The sequence below is a fragment of the Gigantopelta aegis genome, chromosome 6 (genome assembly GCF_016097555.1).
Source record: "Gigantopelta aegis isolate Gae_Host chromosome 6, Gae_host_genome, whole genome shotgun sequence".
NCBI lineage: Eukaryota > Metazoa > Mollusca > Gastropoda > Neomphalida > Peltospiridae > Gigantopelta > Gigantopelta aegis.
The window spans coordinates 92,442,441-92,466,001 of NC_054704.1; the positions used below are offsets into that span (position 1 = coordinate 92,442,441).

Consider the following 23,561-nt stretch of genomic DNA (forward strand, 5'->3'; position numbering starts at 1 on the left):
TAAGGATAACTCTCAGACATGGTGGTGACTTGTGGGATAGCGAACACTCTAATTTGTCTGTAGGAATTAACAGATTTTTGTCAGCTCTGTGAACAATAACAGTGTTGGGTTGCACACCAAAAGAGAAAATGTGTTATTTTAGTTTTAAGGGTCTAATTTAGATGGCTAATTCGAAAATGTGTTATTTTAATTTTAAGGGTCTAATTTAGATGGCTAATTTGTGTCCAACTGCTGGGCTTCTTGCAGCATGTGAGTTGTAGTTCAGTGGTATAATGGGTCATAGGATCAATTCCCGTTAGTGGATATATTGTGTTATTTTCCATTCCATCCATTATTTATATTCCATTCCAACCAGTGTTTAATTTCATATTCCAGCCAGTATTTATTTCCCATTCCAACCAATGTTTTAATTTCATATTCCAACCAGTGTTTAATTTCCCATTCCTACCAATGGTTTATTTCCCATTCCAACCAGTATGTATTTTCCATTCCAGCCAGTATTTATTTACCATTCCAACCAGTGTTTAATTTCCCATCCCAACCAGTGTTTGATTTCCAGTTCCAACCAGTGTTTTATTTCCCATTCCAACCAGTGTTTTATTTCCCATTCCACCTTTTTTCTTTCTTATTCCAACCAATGTTTTATAAAAGGTGTATGAGATAAAATAGTATATTCTCTATGTTTGAAGGATCCTTTGGCTCTAATGATAAGTTGTTTTGTAGTAGAGGGTTATTTGTTCTTTCTTACAGAGGTTACTGCCTGAAAGGTAGATGGCTCTAGTTCTATAATCATCATCTTTGACATCTACATGTAATACATGGACATGCTGATTGCTTTCATTATACAATACTCATTCAGTTTTTGCTCTTTCTGCTCTAATTAATATTAATGGTACACTTTTTCATCAGTATGTCCTGATAAATTGTTACAAAATCAAAATCAGGGGCCTAATTGACTAAACTCTCATAACTCTGCGATCTCGCAGTGCAATGCTAAAAGACTTGCAAAAGAGGATGCTTTGTTGTCTAGCAGAGCCTAAGAGAGCTTTGTGAATTAGGCCCCAGGTCAAGTGACCTAATTTCAGGATTTTAATAGCAAACATAACAGAGTAATAACTTTGACATGCATATTGTAATATAGAGTAGGTTACTGTGATCTCGGTTCTGGCAATCAGTATTTATGTTCATCTATTACAATATTGTGTTTTTGTGTTTGTCATAACTACGAATGAAGACATCTCAGGAATGGAATTATTTTATTCATTACAAAAAATAATTCATATTACACCAGTGAAACATGTCCAATTTCATGGATATTTACATTCTTTTTTTTGTGTGCTTGAAAGTGATAACAATAAAAAGCATTTTATTACAGACCCAGTTCCAATATACAGCTAAAGCACAATTTTTTTGGAACAGACAAATATAAGTTTTTGGAATCAGTTTGTTGCGTCTGTTAATTCTATCAGTGTATTTCCGTTACCGGATTTTTTGTTAGATTTGTTGGTTGTTTTTGATGTGGAAATGTGTTCCAGTGTTTAATGGCAATCTTTTGTATTTTCACAGGAAATTCTCTCTTGCCAAACTGCGAAAAGCTGGCGGAGTCTGGAACACCGAAGGGAGACAACTGCATCCGAATTGGTATTCCCATGCCAGAAAGTAAGTTTGAAGGTGCTATTAATCTCATGTTTTAAGAATGTAACATATTTTGTTTATACATTTATACACTGTCTTTTTTCATAAAGATACATAGTTTTGTTATTAACAGCTTACAATAGTTTGTGACGATTGAAAAATAACAGTAGCCATTTTGAAATACTATTTTTAGAAAATATTTGGAGTCAAATCAAAGAGGGGAAAAAGAAAACTTATATTTAATATAATGAACTCAATTTAGTCCATTTCTGGTTGATATTAAATTGTTTAAAAAAATCTAATGTACATGTTCTAAATGACCACAATCCCATTTCACAAGTGAAACTACTAACAACCATAATGATTATTAATACATGTATCTCTAAGTGACTAAATCCATCAAATCTCTTAAAAAGTTTCTTTGTCTTATTTTAATAATTAACCATTGCAATTAAACATTTTGTTTAAATACTAGTAGCCAAAACTGTTAAGTAAAAATTTTATGCCTGTGTTTTAATTGCAAGGTGATGATTTTTGCAAACATTATAGCAACACATTTTAAGGTTGCACACCACTATTAATTACTCCATGTAATTCAAATCAAATATTATTTCAGAATAAATGGTGAGGAAAATAGTATGATATCACAAGGAATAAGTGACTACCATGTTTTGACAGTTATGTGTATGTGTTAAGTGGCATGACAAAAATCAACATACATCTAAGTTGGGGGCATGAAAAAAATCAATGTAGGTTGGTGGCATGGTAAAATAAATCAGTATAAGTTGACTACAAAAATGTTCACTTATACACTCATGTGTCAGAGACCATCTCATTTTGCTACTATGTACCCACTTTCAGTAATGTTTTGCATCGGTTCACTTTATGATGTTCTAATTGTAAATATTTCATGATTATACAATATTATATGAGCTTCCATTTCGTATCATGTTTATGTCCCGAGTGAAATAATTTTTTATTGCTATGAGCTTTAGTCATGTCGAAGTGTTACATCCCACTTGGTGTATCACTGTGATATGTACCATAATATTTTAACCCTATGGGTAATAATCCGTGTTTGTATCTTACAGAAGACAAGTGTTATAATGACACGGGTCAGAGGTACCGAGGTCGGGTCAGTCGCACCAAGTCGGGCTACGCGTGTCAGAGCTGGAAGTCAGACAAACCTCACAAACACAACTTCAAAAGTTCTAAATTTCCCGAATTAAGTAAGTATTGTTCTTCTCCTAATATCTTCTGCTAAGTTGTACGCCAAGATCAATCTTATATTATCCCAAACAAAGAAGGTATATTTCTTTTCCTGATTTCTTGTGTACTTGCAACATGAGAGCAGTTTTATATTAGCCTGAATGAAGTATTATATTTCTTCTCTAAATATGTTAAATTAAGTACTTTTACACCAAGATCAATCTTATATAATCCTGAATTAAGAAAGTATGTTATGATCCTTCTGCAATCTTGAATTAAATACACTACAACCCTTTTTATCCTGAAATTAGTAATACCTGTAGAAATTGGTCTCAGAGTATCTTAAAATAAAAAAGGATTAAAGAAAACAACAAAAAGAAAACATTTTGGATATACAATTCGCTAGCTGAACAAAAAGGGCACTTTTAAATTTAAAAAGGCACATATTTTTATTTTACACTCTCTCCTATACCTCCCTTACTTATGGCCATGGAATTCGCATGGAATTCGGTACCATATTTGCAATTTTAGCAAACACTTTGGACATATCTGTTCTTGTCTTTTTTTGATAGAAATAAGCAGTATTCCTGTTGCACATTTAAGTTTTTAAAACCGCATATCTGATTTTTGTGTTTCAGCCAGCAACTACTGTAGAAATCCTGGCGGTTTTGAAGATGGTCCGTGGTGCTTCACAACACAGAACAATGTTCAGAAGGAGTTGTGTGATGTTCCAAAGTGCTGTGAGTGTTCAACCAACTTTTCCAAGTAATTCAGGGGCGACATGTAGCCTGGTGGTAAAGCGCTCGCTTGATGCACTGTCGGTCTAGGATCGAACCGCATTGGGCTATTTCTCATTCCAGCCAGTGCACTTTGACGGGTATATCAAAGGCCATGGTATGTGCTATCCTGTCTATGGGATGGTGCGTATAAAAGATCTCTTGCTACTAATGGAAAAATATAATGGGTTTCCTCTCTAAAACTATATATCAAAATGACCAAATGTTTGACATCCAATAGCTGATGATGAATACTTCAATGTGTTCTAGTGGTGTCGTTAAACAAAACAAACAAATTTGTTTTAAGTAATTCACTGACAGCTGCTGAGTTTGTTTCTATATGAAAAAAAGAGTTACTTTGTTTTGCTTAGCAACACTACTAGAGCACATTGGTTTATGAATCATCATCTATTGAATGTCAAACATTTGGTAATTGTGATATATAGTTTTAGAAAGGAAATCAGCTATATTTTTCCATTAGCAGCAAGGGATATTTTATATTCACTTTCCCACAGGCACGACAGCATATACCACATCCTTAATATAGCAGTTATGTGGTAATGGTTGGGAGTGAAACAAACAATCAGAGAATGGGTCCACTGAGGTGATTTGATTCTACTATACAAGCACTGCAGGCGAGTGCTCTAACAACTGAGCTAGATCTGGCCCTTCTATCCAGACAGCCCATCAGACCACTACATCTGTCTCAATCTCAAACAGCTAACCATTAACCTTAGCCCTGGATAAATAGCTCAGATAACTGAGATGTTTGACCAGGATAGTGTGCTTGAACCTTAATTTGATACAAGCATGGAAATAAACTGAAATTAGAAAATAAAAATGTAAATAATTCTGAACAGTATACTATTGTAAAATTTTGTTTTAATTCATTTGTCCCAAAAATTGTTTTTAACCCCTTGTGAGCTTATCAGAATTAAATCATATCATGTTCTGCAATACTATAACTCATTTTTTTTTAAAACTCATAATGCTGTGCAACTATTCAAATGCTGTTTTAACTCTTTTAATCATCTGTGCTAACTCTTTTTACACTGTATGATGTTCCCAAATGCAATATTCACTCTTTTCACTGAACTAACTGGATTGCATTCCCACATCATTTGTTAATTTAAACAATTTAATTCTGTGCTGTTTTCCCAGAAAAATGCAAATGATGTTCCTGACAAAAATATCAACAAGCACCAACATTTCCAGCTCTTCAGTCAGAGAGTTACAAAAATAATTTAGTGCATTTATTTTGCAAACAAAAAACTGCAGCTGTTGAGATTAATAGCACTGATTGCATACTGTTGGGAAATATATATCATCTTGGAAATGGTGGGGGCCCCTGCTAAGGATATTGTTTGTGACAGTAGTTGAAAGACAGGCAGATTAGGCCAGTTTATCTGACTGTTGGATAGAACCCCAATGAAGTGCCTGTCTTCATCGCTAGTCTGATGCTAGCAGATACCACAACAGTCTCTTGTGGTTTATGTTGCTGTCACTATAGGTATTTTAGCAAAAAAATTCTGCATTTATTTTTGGTCAAATGCCATGATAAAAATCAGTGTGCAATTTTATCCAGAATTGTTGTTTAAATAAAAAATATGGAGCATTTACAATTTTAACCAGAATATGTTGAGTGGGGGGGGGGGGGTGGGGGTGGGGGTTTTTTGTCAGGGGGGGGGGGGCATTGGTAAATGAAAGCAATTTTTTTAATTAATTAAACAAAATAGAAAATAAAAAATTAAAGAAACCTAACCAATATTAGGTTGTGTTTTAAATATTTCTTGAAAGAAAATATTTATCACCTTCACTAACCACTAACCACTAACCCAAAGTCCTGGACAGACAGCCCAGATAGCTGAAGTGTGCATCCAAGACAGCATGCTTGAACCTTAACTGGATAAAAGTACGAAAATAAGCTGAAATGAATTGAGCACCAACCGGCCTCAGTAACATAGTGGTTAAGCCATCAAATACCAGCTCTCACCAAGAGCAAATTTTAGTACTATTTGATTCAGCATGAAAATAAGTTGAAATGAAATCAACTTTAGCAGCAAAGTTAACCATTCTTCCACATATTAAAATAAGGAATGATTCAGAATTGTTTTTATAATGATGTAGACTTCCACATACCTATGAGGGCAGTATGTGGGTCAGTCGGTAGAGTTCAGCAGAGGAGTGGTGGATCACAGCATCAATCCCCCAATATGGACTTGGGTGTTTCCCAATCCAACCAGTTCCCTGTGACTGCTTCATCAAAGGCTGTATTAAGTTCTGTCCTGTCCATGGGAAAATACATAAAAGAACCTTGTAGCCTATATGATGTCTGTCTCTTTCTGTCTCTCTCTGTCTCTCTCTGTCTCTGTCTGTCTGTTTGTCTGTCTGTCTGTGTGTGTGTCTCTCTCTCTCTCTCTCTCTCTCTCTCTCTCTCTCTCTCTCTCTCTCTTTTCCTCTCGCTCCCTCCCCTTCTCTCTCTCTCTCTCTCTCTCTCTCTCTCTCTCTCTCTCTAATAGCTGTTTAAAATGTGTTACAGTGTCAAACAAATATTCCTTTACTTTCCTAACTTATTTTTATTTACTAAATGGCAAATTTTAACAATTGACAAATATTTAATATATAATTATATATTTGTACATATTCAACATTTTATTTGATATATTCAACATGTTACAGACTCATTTTTTAGCAATATTACTTATACTGACAAATGATGCATCAATGAAATCCAGTGTCTACATTTGTATGTTACAAGTTTTCTTTTATTTAAGTGTATTTAGCACATTGCTAAACCTTTTTTGTCATTTAATAGTTAAAAACAATAAAATGGGGAAAAACCTTGTTTGATTGGGGCAAATTACAAATTACAAAAATTGAGACAAATAATCGACTCAGCTTCATTCATTGAATTTGTTCTGGCAAACAATTTTCGATCCCTTTTTCCAGTCCCATTGTTTATGACTAACCATGATATGTTGTTTATGTAGAGATACAGCAGGCCAGGAATTCGACACCAAAAGTCTATGGCCAAATCCTTTTTGCTGAATTAACTGTTTTATCAGCAAGCTATGGAATATAATTTGTTCTCTTAACTGCTTTTTTAATCTGAACAGCACTAAAATAATCCTGTGGAATATGTTATCTACATATTCATCAGTCATACTCAAAACATAATTCAATAAAACGTAACCGTTACAGTAACCAGCCAATAATCATACTATCCCAGAAGACCACAGATGCACCTTGACCATTTGTATATATATGTATCTATTAAATACAATTAATAAGTCAAATTTTTTAATTCTTAAACAAGCTACTGCTATAATAGATGGAAACATTAAGCAGTGGCTATAAATAAGAAATTCCTATTTAATTTTGTGTTTTACAATAAACTTTTGTTACTAAAATTTAAGAAAAAATTAACTTTTTCTTACAATTTTATTTACTTTTTTAAACTATTTTTTTTCAAAATAAAGCTAGTGTTTTAAAAAAGAAAGGACAGTCATGGGATGGGAGGAAATAACATGGGATGGGAGAAAATAACATGACATATGAATAGAAAATGGCACGGTGAAAGGAATACAATTTCCTGTGGGGGAAATAACTCATTTTAATAAAAATTGGCATACGAAGTGGCTTCATTAAAGGAATGTTATTAGGGAAAAAACCTCTTCATCTAAATATCTTTTTTAAAGCCTAGTTATTTCTATATCCAGTAGTTAAAACACATAATAAATGGACAGGTCATTAAGAAAAAAACCGAAAGTTGTTTCTGAACAAAAAGAACAATTGCCTGAAATATCGTTCATGACATAAATGGCAGCCAGATTAATACAGATGGTTGTCTGAAGGGCAATATGCTTTCCATTTCCACGTTTTCAAGGGTGCATAATTTACTGCCGTCGGACATTTTATTGTGCACTATTATTTTTCATCAGTTTTGACTTATGGAATGTTTCGTTGCATGAGAAATGAACATTTCTCCAGAAATGTTATTCCAAATTATGTGGCAGGCAAAAAGGACGAAATTAATGCTGTAACAAAAGATGTGTTGCCATTTGAAACGTGAAACAATAATTATCATTAAAGCACATTAATCTAACGACCGGTGCCAGTGTGTATTCCAAAATAATGTGAGAGCTTTACACTGATTGGCTTGTTGGAATTCTTTATGAATTGACAGCATGAACTGAGTAACAAGGTTACAATGGATCCTGGGTATCCTATTTGCATGCAAATGTCATTACAAATTGGGCTCCGTTATGGAATGCATCATGTTTGTATTTAAAATACATGTTAAGAAGCATTATAGAGGGGGAAAGGGGGTTGGCTTAAAATTCAAACCTGTATTAAACAGTCGCCAAAGAATATAATAAATAACACATAAGTTACTTGTTTTTAAAAATGATTTGGGTAAATATTAAGGAAGCGTTTTAAGATGGGCAGTTGTTGAAAAAGATTAAGCAAATATGACTGTTTGGTCGACATTTTCATCATAAATTTGGTAAATAAAAGTGTTTTATGAAGCCACTCTACAGTTTGCAATCAAAACTCTCTTATATGCACTTAACACCTATAACTTCCTCTGGATTGCCACGAGTGTAGTGAAGAACTTGTGTTGACTCAGCCTTTATAGGTTTTTTTAGTTATGGATCCTTTAAATACTGTTGTCCTACTGTTTTTACATCTTTAAAAAAAATACATGTATATGTAACTCATTTTCAGTATTTTAGCATTATATCTAACTAAAGTAAATTTCAATTCAAAATATTTTAATACATACCATAAATTATGCATACAGTTTGAAAAAGACAACCATACACATTACATTGTTTGCCAGTAATACCATCAAAAATAATTTTTAAAAAGAAACATAAACCACACCCAAATGTGTGCAAGCATTGTTTTATGTTAGTAGAAATCATATGACAGTGAAACCAAATGCCAACTTTATTCAGTGAATTAATATAAGATAAAACTAAAATAAACTCAGTAAAATAACTCTGCAATTTTTGTTTGATCTGTAAACTATATATTTGCTAGACACATACATTAGTACAGCTATCTTTTCCAATGCAATCATGATGCATTATTTTCATGATTAAAAATAATAATGAAAGTTTTTCTTGTTGTTTTTTCAGTGGGAACAAAAGGAAGTGAAGACAAGCTGATGTTCATTCTTATCCCAGGAATCACTGTTCCCTTGGCCTTGACCTTGCTTCTGGCCCTTGTGTGTTTCTGTCAAAACCGCAACAAGCGTAATGGTGTCAAAGGAAAATCAAGCAACAGACAGGTTGGCCAGCCCGTGGAAATGAGCCCCCTCAACCCAAAACCCAACTCCCGTGCCCGTGAATTTGCAATGACGAACATACGATTCCTTCAGGAGTTGGGCGAAGGTGCATTTGGGAAGGTGTACAAAGGGGAGCTCATTGGGCTGTACGCGGAAAACACGGTCACCAAAGTGGCGATAAAAACATTGAAGGAGAACGCACAGCCGAAGATCCAGAATGACTTCCGCCGTGAGGTCGACATGATGTCTGAGATGAGACACCCCAACATTGTGTGTCTGCTGGGCGTGTGCATGAAGCAGGATCCCATGTGCATGTTGTTCGAGTACATGACTCACGGTGACCTGCACGAGTACCTCCTTGTGCACTCGCCGCACTCAGACATTACGTGCAAGGACGACGAGGGCGGTGGCGGCGGGGGGAAGATCCTGGAGTATCCCGAGATGCTGGTGATCGCGCAGCAGATTGCCGCTGGGATGGAATACCTGGCCAGTCACCACTTTGTTCACCGCGACCTCGCCGCTCGCAACGTCCTCGTTGGAGACAACCTCACGGTCAAGATTTCCGACTTTGGTCTTTCTCGCGATGTATATTCGTCTGATTATTACAGAGTTCAGAGCAAGAGTCTGTTGCCCGTGCGCTGGATGCCTCCAGAGTCGATCATGTATGGCAAGTTCACAACAGACAGTGATGTGTGGGCGTTCGGGGTCGTCCTGTGGGAGATTTTCAACTACGGCCTCCAGCCTTACTTCGGTTACTCGAACCAGGAGGTGATCGAAATGATCCGCTCCCGACAGATCCTGGCTTGCCCCGAGGAATGCCCGGCTCGAATGTATGGTCTGATGGTGGAGTGCTGGCACGAGACCCCAACCCGACGGCCATCATTCCGTGAGATCAACTCCCGACTGCGAGCCTGGAAGGGGGAGATGATGTCGGGACAGAATCACCACTGGAGCATCTCCCAGAGCCAGTCGGCCCACTCGAGCAGCACGCACCAGAGCGGCCAGAGCCAGCCGAGTCACCATAGCAGCACCGGTCCCAGCAACACGACAGCAGTGACGGGCCTCACCGGCAGCAGCAACACCTCAGATCCCATCCAGTCGTACCCACCTCCGGCTCAGCCCATGCCAAACTACACGATGGCATCCACCCATGGCTACAACGCCAACCAGCCACCGCTGGTGCCCATGCCCATTCTCGGAATACAGAGGCAGCACGGGCTGATGGGGCCTCCTCCGTACAATAACCTGAACAGTCAGAACAGCCATATAAACGGTCCGTCGAAAATCTCGCCTGCTGGGTCAGTAGCCAGTTCGAAATCATCCAACAGTGCCACGTCGCAGAGCTCCTCTGGGATCGGGCCGCTGCCGGTGATCAAGAATGTGCCGGGAAACCACCACGTGCCTCAGAGCCAGCAGAACCACCAATACAATGCGGCGAACAATGTCAGCAACGGCATGCCCACTGTGGCAGAGTGCAATCGCTTCAATAACTTTATGTCACAAAATGCTTACATTCCTGAACCAAGGACTTCAGAAATCTGAGCAGCTGACAAAGAGTAAATCAAATGTTGCCATACTTGTGAATGTAAGTGTATATAGCTGTTTTGTTATGAATGTATGTGGGGGAGAGAAAAAAAACACACACATAAAATGTTATTACGCCCACTGCACATGAAAACATGAAACAAGTGTTCATCACAGTTAGTCCAGTCCTAAAACTAATGATCGTTTTCTCATTCAAATGTATTTTCTTTTTGCATCCTTGTTTTTAAAATGGGGAGCAAAAATTATTTATACAGATATTTTTGTTCTTAGTGAAAATCCATCAACTTTTAACAATATTTTATCAAAGATTACAATTAATAACTGAATTTCGAGTCCAAGTTCGACTAAGTACAAGTATTACAGAATATGAAGATTGCTTCAGAAATTTCAGGACAAGACGAAACATTTATTTAGGCTGGACAAGACAAAAGGATATACTAAACCTGCAGATCATTGTTCTTTCATGTTGCCATGATCAATCTTTATTGTAACTTGGTGACCTGTGAGGAACACGTGAGAGACTGGTGTCCTCAGATCTGCCCATTTGGTTAGAGCTGTGCTAAACTTACTTCAGATTTCAGATACTTGTGTCAAACTGTGTCCTAAGACATGAGTGGAGAGTGGAAACTACTAAGTAGATTGGTCAAGAGAACCTAAAACAATTCAGTGCATGGTGCTCATCAAATGAAGGAGGAATTTACTCATCAAATAAAGGAGGAATTTACTCAAAGAAGACCTGATTTGTAAAAGAATTTTTGACTTGTACACCACAAGTTTGTGATTATAAAAAGCTAAATGGATTTGAAGGTGTAAATGTGCAAATAAGTTACTTGCAGGAGTAGAATAGATGAGGAAGTATTAAAACTATCTACTGTTACAGTTATATATATAATATTTATAAACTGTATTATACGTGACATGCCTTGTGTATCTATTAAGTCTGGTGTTATGAAGGCATCTTTATGGAACTGAAGGACAAAAGAGCTATGAGCAATATTACACGTTTATAATTACCATAAATTCTTGATTAAGATGTTCACCTAAGATTCAGATTGACAAGAAACAAAAAGAGCAGAGATATATCTATTATCAGTAAGCCATACCATATACCTGTAACACACCATGATTACGGTTACACACCACCATTAATTACTCCATGCAGTTCAATTTTTCTGTCAGAAAATATTCTGTAAAAAATATAACACTATCGAATGTGTCATGTGACTACTAATTTTAGGGAGTGCTCTCAACTGACAGTACTGTATGAACAATGAACCTAGGTCGACCACAAACATTTCCAGTTAGCAACCCTCATGCCAGAGCACAGCCTCGTGTTGCTGTTATACAAGTGGCACTATATACCACTTACACAGTTGTTATCAGTTAGTACTACATATAACAAGTAACTTCAAACCAAACTTCAAACCAATGAGTTATTTAAATACTACCGAGGTCAACCTACTTATAATCATCACAGAAAGATTTCAAACGGCATATCAGAATTTTTTAGTATTTTTTTATGAGGAACTATTTCCAAAGCCGGACTGTTATATTAAGCTGTTATAACAAGTAATGACATGACAAATTATGGTGTGTTGCCTTAAACTAAATCAAAGCATATATTTGATTAGAAGTACAGGTAATGGCTTGAATTTTGTCTCTTTTTACTATCATTATTTTAAAGTACAAAACTTTAAAAGAAAACAAAAGCAGTATCTATTACCATGAAGCATATTTTAGGAGACAACCAAACACAAATGACATAAAATCAAAGAGTCTGACATCATTTTAGCAGGAACGAGTCTTTTGGGCTTGCCTAAAATGTAAAAATTGAGTGCTGAAAAGTTTCTGTCCAGGAAAAAAAAGGGAGCTAACTAAATGAGTTGTTCACTTGCATAATTTTCAGGTTAAGTCCTAAATCAAGAATTTATAGTATATTTTATATTTAGTGGTACGGTTACCATGGTGTAGTGCTTGCAATATGTGATACCATAGAGAACCTAACATAGTGTATAATCAGTATCAGTATTTCACATATATCTATGTTAATATGGCCACATTATGTCTGACAATAGCCTTAATTAGCTAGGCTTTCGAAAATAGTTTTACTTTTGTTTTTAATCATGTCATTCGATATGTTCATATTCATAATTTAATCAGTCATGATATGGGTTGTTATGACAGGGTATAATCCAGTCTTGTAAACTATGTTGATATTTAAATTAATATCTGATGGGAGTTCATTACACAGTAAGAATATCTTTGAAATATTTCAGAATCATTGGATATATATATATATATATATATATATATATATATATATATATATGTGTGTGTGTGTGTGTGTGTAATTCTTTTGTTTGACTATGAATAATTCTCAAGATATTTACATTTTTCTTTTGTAAAAACAAAACTTGCATAAAATTTATTAAGAAATATTTTCAAAATAAACAACTGATTAGAATACAATTTGTAAAGAACATTTGAGATTTTGTTGAAGCATACACAATGTCATGTGTTAGACTAAGTAATTTTTGCTTGCAACAAGAAGAACATAAGCAAAAATGAAGTCACTCTTATAACTTCTGAATGACATACACACATCATTTGGTAATGTAAAAAGTAATAGTACTTTATGAGTAGTATGTGCTTCTTCAGGACGTCATGGTATCTTAAAGATGTTTTCTTCATCTTGACATATGTGAAATAGCTCATCATTTTCACATCTTCTGACAATATTCCTTAAAATACAAAATCTATAATCAAGTTAAATTTTGTACCAGTTCACAGAATTTATTTTAAATGTGAGTAACATCATGGTATAATTGTAAGACTGATTGATTTGAAAATATTTTATTTATTAAGTGTATCCCATGATTAACAAGAAAGTGCCAACCCATGTCTGGCTCATCACAGATAAACCACAATACATTTTAACTACAAGTGCTATCATAAACACTTGTTAGTTTGTACAATATTATATATGTATGGAGTGATGTTTACTTTTATAGCAGTACTGTGCAATTGAAAAACCAATAGCAATAATAAAGGTAATCTTTAAACATTTTTTAAGAAAGATTTAAGCTTCTTGAATTAATAAAACTATATCAAGCATTTCAAATCAACATTGCCTAGTAGTTTTTTAAAAGTTTGTTTTGTTGAATGACACCACTAGAGCACATTGATTTATTAATCTTCTGCTATTGGATGTCAAACATTTGGTAATTTTTACATATAGTCTTGGAGAGGAAACCTGCTACATTTTTCTGCATGTGTATGGCATTGAAGTCTAGAACACATTTCGGCCCAATTCAGAGAACATTTTGTTTTCAAACTCTTGATTAGTGATATTTCTTGTCAATTTAATAATTGATTAGCAACTACTGTTTAATGTTTTAAAATTGCATAGCGATCTCTGCAACTTATGTAGCGAATTGCAACGCAAATCTAAACAAAATGTTCTCTGTCCATAGTTAAATTCTGTCCATTTTGTCAAGTTCAAACACTCGTGTATATTAATTATATTTATATATATGTAATTAGTTGGTTTTTTAGTTTTACAGTGCTGCTTTAATGGTTTACATCTAATTTTATTGTTAAGTATTCAGTTAGGAAAAAAGAAGAACTTGATTGTATTGCACTCGTTGAAATGTGATAAGATACTGACAGTATACTGTTGTCTATGTTAATGCACATATTATTGTGTTGTGTCTTTATATTTGTTGTCTATTTATTCTTATTCAAGTTAAACTTGAGTGCCTCAGAGCATAATACATGCATTTTGTAGTAATGCTCTTTTGTATACAGATGTATATAGCTTATATTTTGTTTTGTTTTCTGTTTTGTTCAAGACATGAAATTATATAATACTGTACAAATAGATAGAGTTACAGTTTTTTCCTATCATATTACTTGTGACAATCATAAAAAAACATTGAATCATTTTTTTTCCCATGGCAAATTCAAGTAACTTTTTTTCTCATTCATTATTGTTAGTAAAGTCCAATCTTTCACATTTATAGTATAATTAAAATCCACAAAGAGACACTGATATAGATAAGAATCGAAAAAAAAAGTATTAATGTGGAAAGTAGTACTAGGACATTAGCATTCTACTCTTTTTCTTACAAAGTATACAGGTATGTAGACATATACAACATATATACACAAACACACATCTACACACATATATATATATATACACACACACACACATCTACACACATACACACACACACACCTACACACACACACATCTACACACACACATATCTGCACACACACACACACACAACTACACACACACACACCTACACACACACTCCTACATACACACCTACACACACACACACACACACACACACACACACATGCACACACACATTCAAACCAAATGTTTAAAACCAAAACTAATTATATTGACATAAACTGTTTATTAATTCCCACCTACAAAAATCAACAGAAATAAAACTGTAGAATACAAGTCTCATGTTGTACACATAATTTCTTATTGGGTTCCATGTTGTACATTTTGTACTTAAAATGGACTGAAACATTTTTGAGATTTACATACCAATGGCATATTACATTTGTGCCTTTTGTTTAACATGTTACTAGCAGCATTTGTTGTTTTTAATGTAGATGTAAAAGTGCCTATGCCTACTTTTCATTTTATGTTGTCTGCTATGAATTAGTAAGTGATCAGTTTTTTATTTAAAAAATATAAATGTTAATTTTTAATCTTCCAGGAAGTTTTTTCTTAAATGTTTCTTTCAAAATTGTTGTTCATGGTAATTTGGGAATTTGAATTGCTTTTTTAACTTCTAAAAATTATAATCTATTTATTGTTTCATCATATTGAATGTTATAAGAACTGCACCAGTATTTCTATACTATTTTATCAAGTGATATTAAGAAAAACATGTAATAGTTTTTAATATTCAGGTGTTGATTTTCTCTTTTTAATAAGATAAAAAGTACACCTATATGCATGCCTTTTAGTAAATACAAAATAATGTATTTAAAACCATTTTTTCCTTTACTAATTACTTGAATACATTTATACTTGACATTAAATATAGTAAAACTGGCATGAATTAAAACATTAAAAATTTAATCTGTATATATCTTTATCTTATCATTATTATTTAAGTGATTTTCTTTTTTCATTCTGATTTTTTAAAGTACAAATAACAAAGTCTGATAAATTAAGCATATAATTAATGATGGTTAGCTTATTTGGTTCTTAATATGTAAATAATATATTAAACAACCTAATTGTTGATTAACACCTATGCATACATCTTACTGTGATTAATATTCGTAAGCCAATTAAAATATTTTTTTGTGCTTTTTTGTTTTTCGCAAGTATAGTCATGCCATCCTGAAACTTCTTGCTTTATTATGATAAATACCAAGGCAATGTCTTTCTAAATTTACTACTAGTGTCTTAAAGCCATGTTCACACTGTAACCCAGTAATTTAAAGGATATTCAAAGGACAGGTTCAAGTTCTTTTTTACTGTTGTAAAGTGTTTTTATATATATTTATATTTATGTAAAACAAAAAGTTGAAATTTCTGGCTTAAATACTAATTTCTACACATTATTTGTGTTTATCGTCATTATAGCTTATAACGGTTTAACTAAATTTAGTTTCCATATTTCTGAGAGAGAAAAAATGTGCTAACACTTTTTAGAGGTTTTGATTTGTGAATTTATAAAACCGTGAAAATACCTGTTAAATCCACAGATTAAAAATTTCAAACTGATCCTATTTTCAGTTAAAGCAAGCACTCTATGGCATTATTAAATGCTTGCTAAGGCATACCAAAATTATGGAGTAACTTTGTAATTTGGAATATGATTTAAACGGTAATTGTTCACATTCCATCTTGTAACATTTTGGTTGGTCAATTTATGTAGTCGACCAACATCCATTTATATATTGTTAAATTAAATTCTTTAAGTTAAAAAATAAAAATGTTTTCACTATATAACACGACCATATCACACTAGACATTGTGTCAAACAGATGTTTTTTAAAATTCATTTTTAATTGCTTATTATTTCTAAAGCTAATAAATATATTTCAACCACTAACATACATTTAATATGCAAATGAATATATTAATATCAGAGTTATTAGTAAGTACTGATCTACAAAATGCTCTTCTTAAAGTGTTATTTGTAGCGCTGCATTCTGTGTTACATTTCTTAAGAGTGTACAATTGTAAAATGTTTACTTTTATTAATATGGCACCCCTTTAATATTCTAGACATATATAGCCAAAAATCTACAGTTTTAATACCGGTAATTAAACTTTGGCACTATATTGGATGTATACATTTTCAGTATGCTTTTATACACGAACCACTGCCATGTTTTCAAATAAGGCTTCATTATTTCATTGCATGGAAACTGATTCACATCAAACTGTGATTAAAGTGCTCATTTTTGTAGCTGGATCTAGACTGTAATATAGAGGATGGGGGTGGGGGAGTAAGGAGGGAGCAATATAAACTACCAGGTACTTAAAACCTGAGTTACCAATATAAACAATGGTACTAAAAAATATCATTAGTAATACTGGAATAAGGTATTATTATTGTTTTTCTTTCCAGCTTATATTAACTTCTTTTTTAAAATAAATTTTGCAGCACATATACGGTAAAACAGTAGTGGATTTTTAAAAAATAGGGTCAATTACTTATCTTATCATTTTTCTGAAAGCACAAATGCTTATCAAATATATTCATATTTTTAATTGTCCATTTGATTTATATTAACAGTAATTAATTTCAAACTGGGGGTGGGAATCCACATGTTCCAGCCACATAGTTAAGCATGTCTTAAACAGCTACCTTATTTAATATAATGAAAAGTGGCTTTTAACATGGTACAACATTAAATTGGAAAATCAGTACAACAGCATTTAAAAATATATATATATTTATTAATTAAAGTGTTTCTGCTTTCAGGAGAGACTGGGGGTGTTTCATCCTTAACCCTCCCCTTATTCCTACCTGTTAGGCTTCTTCCTGTTGTGGATAGTGGATAGAGTCTGACATTTTAACTTTGTTTATTGTGAAGATGTACGGTACTGGTGCTATATCTTGTTACTGCTTCGCCGACGACCACCATTCGTCTGTGAGCCGCATGTACAGTATGTAATTTATGTATTGCAGTATATGCATATCGGAGCAGTCTGTGGCATGTTGATTAAATACCTTGCTGATATTGTCAATAAAATATGGAAAACACACGTCTCGACTTTCAGTGGTCTGTTCAAAGGAAAGGAATGTTTGTTTGTTGGTCGACACCTCAGCTCATTGGTGAATCACACAGTAGCTATTAGGTCTTTCAACAGTGTACTAAAAGTTGTTTTGGTTAACGACACCACTTGAGCACATTAATTCATTAATCATCGGCCATATGATGGACAGGTAGGACAGCATATACCACGGCCATTGATATACCAGTAACAGGGAACTGATTGGGATGAAAGAAATGAAATGGGTCTAACGAGGATGTTTGATCCTACACCTCATGTACGTCAGGCGAGCGCTCTACTCACTGAGCTGTTCTGATATTTGTCATTTGGGCTATTCCTATCAGTTTCATTTCATTTCAACTTATTTTCGTGCTTATATCCAATTAAGGTTCAAGCACACTGTCCTGGGCACACACCTTAGATGTCTGGCTGTCTGTCCTGGACAGTGTGTTAGTTGTTAATTCTGAGTGGTTAATGAGAAAGAAGAGGGTGTAGTGGTCTTACATCTACCCATTGAGTCATTAAAATGCAGTCTGGGTGGGAGCCTTATGTCCGATGGCTTAACCACGACACCAACGAGGCCAGTATTCCTATCATTTCATTTTATTTTAACTTATTTTTCGTGCTTATATCCAGTTAAGGTTCAAGCACGCTGTCTTGGGCACACACCTCAGCTATCTGGGCTGTGAGAAGAAGGTGTAGTGGTCTTACACCTACCCACTGAGTTGTTAAAACTCGCTCTGGGTGAGAGCCAGTACCAGGCTGTGAACCCTGTACCTACCAGCCTTATGTCTGATGGCTTAACCACGACACCACCAAGGCTGGTATTCCTATCAAATAGCTGCCAAGTTCTTTAAGGGCCATAACTCTGTGAGAAATGGACAAATCACCAAGAAAGTCAAACTTGATCTGTGACAGTACATGATAAACCTACATGTGTATACACAAAATGCAAGCATTGTAAAAACAAAGTCTGGAAAACTATATGTGGGACAGATGGACAGACAGTATGTCAGAGATGAAACCTGCAGTCCCCTGCGATTGGACCAGAAGGGTTCTTCTTCCAAGTACTGATAGTGATATGGGGGGGGGGGGGGGGGGAATGGATCCTTTATTTTAGGACCCATCACACCTCAGATGAGTGCTACATCACTGAGGAACAACACGGTCATTTTTTACAATGAACTGCTAACATGAACAGCTTTTAAGATGAATGGCCATACAGCTGGACATAACTAGAAGAGTTCTTTCTGAAGTGAAGAATCAAAAAACCATCACAAACTCAAACTATACAAAATGTTTTATCTTAACAAAGACTTTAGACCACCAATGATGTGGTTTACTCATACTGCTAATGCTAAAATTAAAAAATAAATCAGCTGAAAGCTGTCAAGTTCATGTAAAGTCAATGTCAAGTTCCTTTATTTTATATACAATGAGTGCTACATCACTGAGGAACAACACGGTATTTTTACAATGAATGCTACATGAACAGCTTTTAAGATGAAATACAGGGAATAACTAGAAGAGTTCTTTCTAAAGTGAAGAATCAAAAAACCACACAAACTCAAACTATACTTTTTATCTTAACAAAGACTTTAGACTCCAATGAGTGGTTTACTCATACTAAAAATTAAAAAATAAATCAGCAAAGCTAAATATTCTACCTTAGTGAATTACAATGTGAAAAGGGAAATAATAATTTCATGCAGCTCTGAGACTTAAAACAATTATTTAAGAAACATGTAATAATAAATAACGCAAAACATTCTGACAAATAAATGTATTTATTTTTAGCAAATACAAAAGTATTTTGTAAACATTCTAAAACTACAAAAACTCAAAAAGAGCACCTTGCTCAAAAAACAGTTTTTTCATTGCATAAACTGAAAAACTGTCAAAAAATAAAACAATTTTAATAAGATAATTATTTTTATTAAACATGGAAATATAATGAAAATGCAAATAGAAAATGTGCCTACTTGGTGGCAAGAAATACATTTTATATAATTCAATCTTTGATGAGCTTAAAAGTACCGTATACAACTATGTTTACAGTATACACAAGCCCATAATAATGTTTTGGTGATAATTATATTTGAGAGGGTGCACAATTTTATTATTTAAAGAACTAAATCAGTGATTTAATCAATAACAAAAGAATTGTGTAATGACTAATAATGATTACACAAACTATTCTTATCAAAGAGAAGCCGGTTGTCTTTGACATGCAAGCAACACCTTGTAATTTCTAACAGGAAAAATCACATATAGGCCTATTATAGGCTGCCTATCCACTGAACGGAATTAATCACTTGACCCATAGAGTTAAAGTGGGTTTTTTAAACAATACAACTAGAGCACATTGATTATTAATCATCAGCTATTGGATGTCAAACATTTGGTAATTCTGACATATAGACTAAACCTGCTACATTTTTCCATTAGTAGCAAGGGATATTTTATAGGCACCATCCCACAGACAGGATACTGTGGAGAATTGATTGTGATGTGGAAAATCCCCGTGACCAATAACACTACAGGTGAATAGAATAATCTCCCATCGAACTAGATCCCATTATGGACGAAATCACCACATTGTTTTAATTAACACAGTACCACTGAAGTTCAGTAGAAGTCAAAAAGCTATAGTATACAATATCTAGGTCAGCACACCAATATTCTATGATTTTGAACTGAATTATGGGCAAAAAAAACAACATTTTACACTGCATAGTAAATATTTATAAATGCAATATAAACTTACTTGTAATTCATATCTTTCCATGGTACGGAAATTAGTAAATGACAAATACAAAAAAGAAATACAAAACACTAAGAAGAGTTGGGGTTTTGTTTGCATATAAAAGATTAAATATTCAACTATTTTCAGAAAATATTTCATTATTTCATTTTCAAAACTATTTACCTGATTCCACTTACTACATCCAGATTGCATACTATTACTACAAACATCTTATGAAATTTGGTATTTCAGTAATATGTACTGAACAATATTACAGAATAAGAAAAATAATAAACAAAAACTTAACAACACAAAACCAATAGAACATATTACTAGTAAACAAAAAAGACTACTCTAAACAAAATATAAATGACACACTAAACAAAACAGCTTGGACAAAACAATATATTAAGGAATATTTTACATTTTACGCAGTTTATAACTAAAGACTTTAATAGTGGTGCAAGAAACTTAATATGTGTACATGAACTCAGTAACCCACATTGTTGTCATTTTCTAGTTTTTGATACTGTTATACCAGATATATCATACTAGATTCATTTATAAATTTAAAAAATCATTAATTTATTAATATCATGTTAAAATAAATAAATTCCATAGTAATAGCTTGTAATGTCAGTTAACACGAGAGCAAGAATTGACAAAGTGGTATAAAGTGATAAATAGCGTTATGTTTTCAATGTTTGTGACAACCTAGAAAAGCATCACAAAGATTCTTGCACACAAGTCTTTATATGCGAGTCATAGTAATTTGTACAACAACATATTAGTACACACCTGTTACAGGTAACATAAATCATACATGTTACAGGTAACATAAATCATACATGTTACAGGTAACATAAATCATACATGTTACAGGTAACATAAATCATACATGTCAAACTACAAATATTGTCAATCAATTTAGTACAAATATATTTCAAACAGACTTGCCTGTAAAGATCTCAAAACTGAAATTACCAGTAATAGCAAATTTTGTAGGTTCACAAAAATGCTTACTTATATAATTTTATATATACATTTATATTTACCTTGAAATGATCAAAGTAAAAGATCAGTATTGTATTTTGTTTCCATGCCACATCCAATAGGCCTATCAATAATAGTTGGTCATTGTCAATTTTATAATAAACACACTGATGCTTGTCGTTTCTCAAAACATATTAATACATTTTTAAATGCATTTGTTCTTCATGAAATCAGAACAAGTGCTGGTTTTTAAAAGTTAAAATAAGACAGATCAAAGTCATGCTGAAAGATATTCATCATAGGTACAGGAACAGTTATTTTTTATTATATGGCCAAATTGTTTTAACACTATTTGTTTGTTATTTATCTTCTACTAAATTATTTCTGGAGAAAATTTAGATAAGACTTTTTTGTACCATTATACTGTTGCAATAACGAATTGGGTCTTGGAATGCATGGACCAAAATACTGAGTATTAAGACAGACAAACTGATGCACAAAAAGACATTGTTTATGGTAGATATTCCATAAACATATAAATTAATGACATAATGCAACATTTATCTAAACAGACAAAATATTTAGTAACCAAGAACTGATAATAAATTTTCAACACAAATATTTGTTTTATATTATCAATGTGTATAAATATATAAACCAATCTAATTGAAATCAAATCTTACTGTCCATTTCACAGTGTTTCCAGTAACAGATCTGAGAAAAGCCAATAATATTCAACCAATCATAACAGTGCTAGCATAAATCTGCCAGCAGCTTAAGACATTTAAATTTCTGACATAATTATATATACACAAATACTGTAATTATTGTTGTCTTGTTTTTGGGACACATTCATATGATTATATGATAGGCTTGCAGTAACAAAATTAATGATTATGAATGACTCAAAGACAGTTCAAGGATTTAAAAGCTGGAACAAGAATCTAAAACATTATGAAACTTTAATAAAATATTCCAAATCCATATCTCTTGAAGGACTAATAGCCATGAACTTGTGTAACATACAATGTACCTTTTCCACAGAAACATACCAAAAAGACAGCTGGTTATGGTACCAATTGTTTAAGATTTTAAGTCCTCTTGATCATGTTATTTCAAATCAACCAATGAAATTGTATAAAATCCTGTTAAAATCTGTTCCAGCTAATGCCTCCCATTACTATGTTCCACAAACCTACACCTGTTGCATCCAATCACAACATATCACAATCCAATATATTTTATAGCACTAATATACATTTGTAGTAGTTTCTCCATGATGCATACTTTACTTTAAAAATATAAGCCAAGCTTTCTTAAGATGTTTTTTTTTTGTGTCCAATAGTTTTGATAAGAAATGTTTCGAGAACAATTCCAACCACTAATTTCTGCACACCAAAATTCATGCATATGTGTAGTGATCATCTATTTTAGTTTGCAATCTACATCTGTGATTCATATATGCATGAAATTACAATAACTAGAAATTAATGCCGTGAAAGTATTGACTAACACAGCAATAATAATCTAACTAAAAGTAATATTGTAATGAAATCTATTATTTCAATAGATGAACTTTATAGATGAAATAATGTATAACTTGAATAATACAATTACAAGTGACATATAAATAAAGTAATAAAATTACAATTAATGTAAATGTGAGAGCAAACTCTTCAATGGTGGTAAAAATGCTTTTCTTTAGAATACATAATTTATTGATGTTTACACTACTTAAATATACCTACATGTATCGAAACCATATCTATTTAAACCACATTTTCATAATAGATTTGACACTGACATTACAATCATGTTGAGTCAATATTGTTTTTATGATACATGTATATCAAATTCTTAAAAAATTATTAACTGAACACAATGAACTGGCTTTTACTTTTTCTGAAAAGTATGGCACCATGGATATATCTTTGCATTGTACTGCACACATGATAGTAAGCAAATTATGTTTTCTCTGTATAACAGAGTAAATGATACTTATATTCTTCTTTTTTTCAGTCAATACAAATACAACATACAAAAATATTTTTAATCATTGTCTGTACTTCCAACATTTATCACTTTATTGTT

The 23,561-nt window shown here is 33.2% G+C and overlaps 1 protein-coding gene across 2 annotated transcripts in view; it reads left to right on the forward strand.

Moving 5' to 3' along the window:
• LOC121376457 (tyrosine-protein kinase transmembrane receptor Ror-like) overlaps nt 1-13,941 on the forward strand; it is a 354,346-nt gene extending 340,405 nt beyond the window's left edge. For both annotated transcript variants that reach the window (XM_041504330.1, XM_041504331.1), the window contains 4 exons: nt 1,567-1,659; nt 2,727-2,864; nt 3,483-3,584; nt 8,765-13,941. In XM_041504330.1, the coding sequence (XP_041360264.1) occupies nt 1,567-1,659; nt 2,727-2,864; nt 3,483-3,584; nt 8,765-10,455 (2,024 nt within the window). In that variant the 3' untranslated portion in view covers nt 10,456-13,941. The remainder of the gene's footprint in view (nt 1-1,566; nt 1,660-2,726; nt 2,865-3,482; nt 3,585-8,764) is intronic.
• The last annotated feature ends 9,620 nt before the right edge of the window (nt 13,942-23,561 follow it).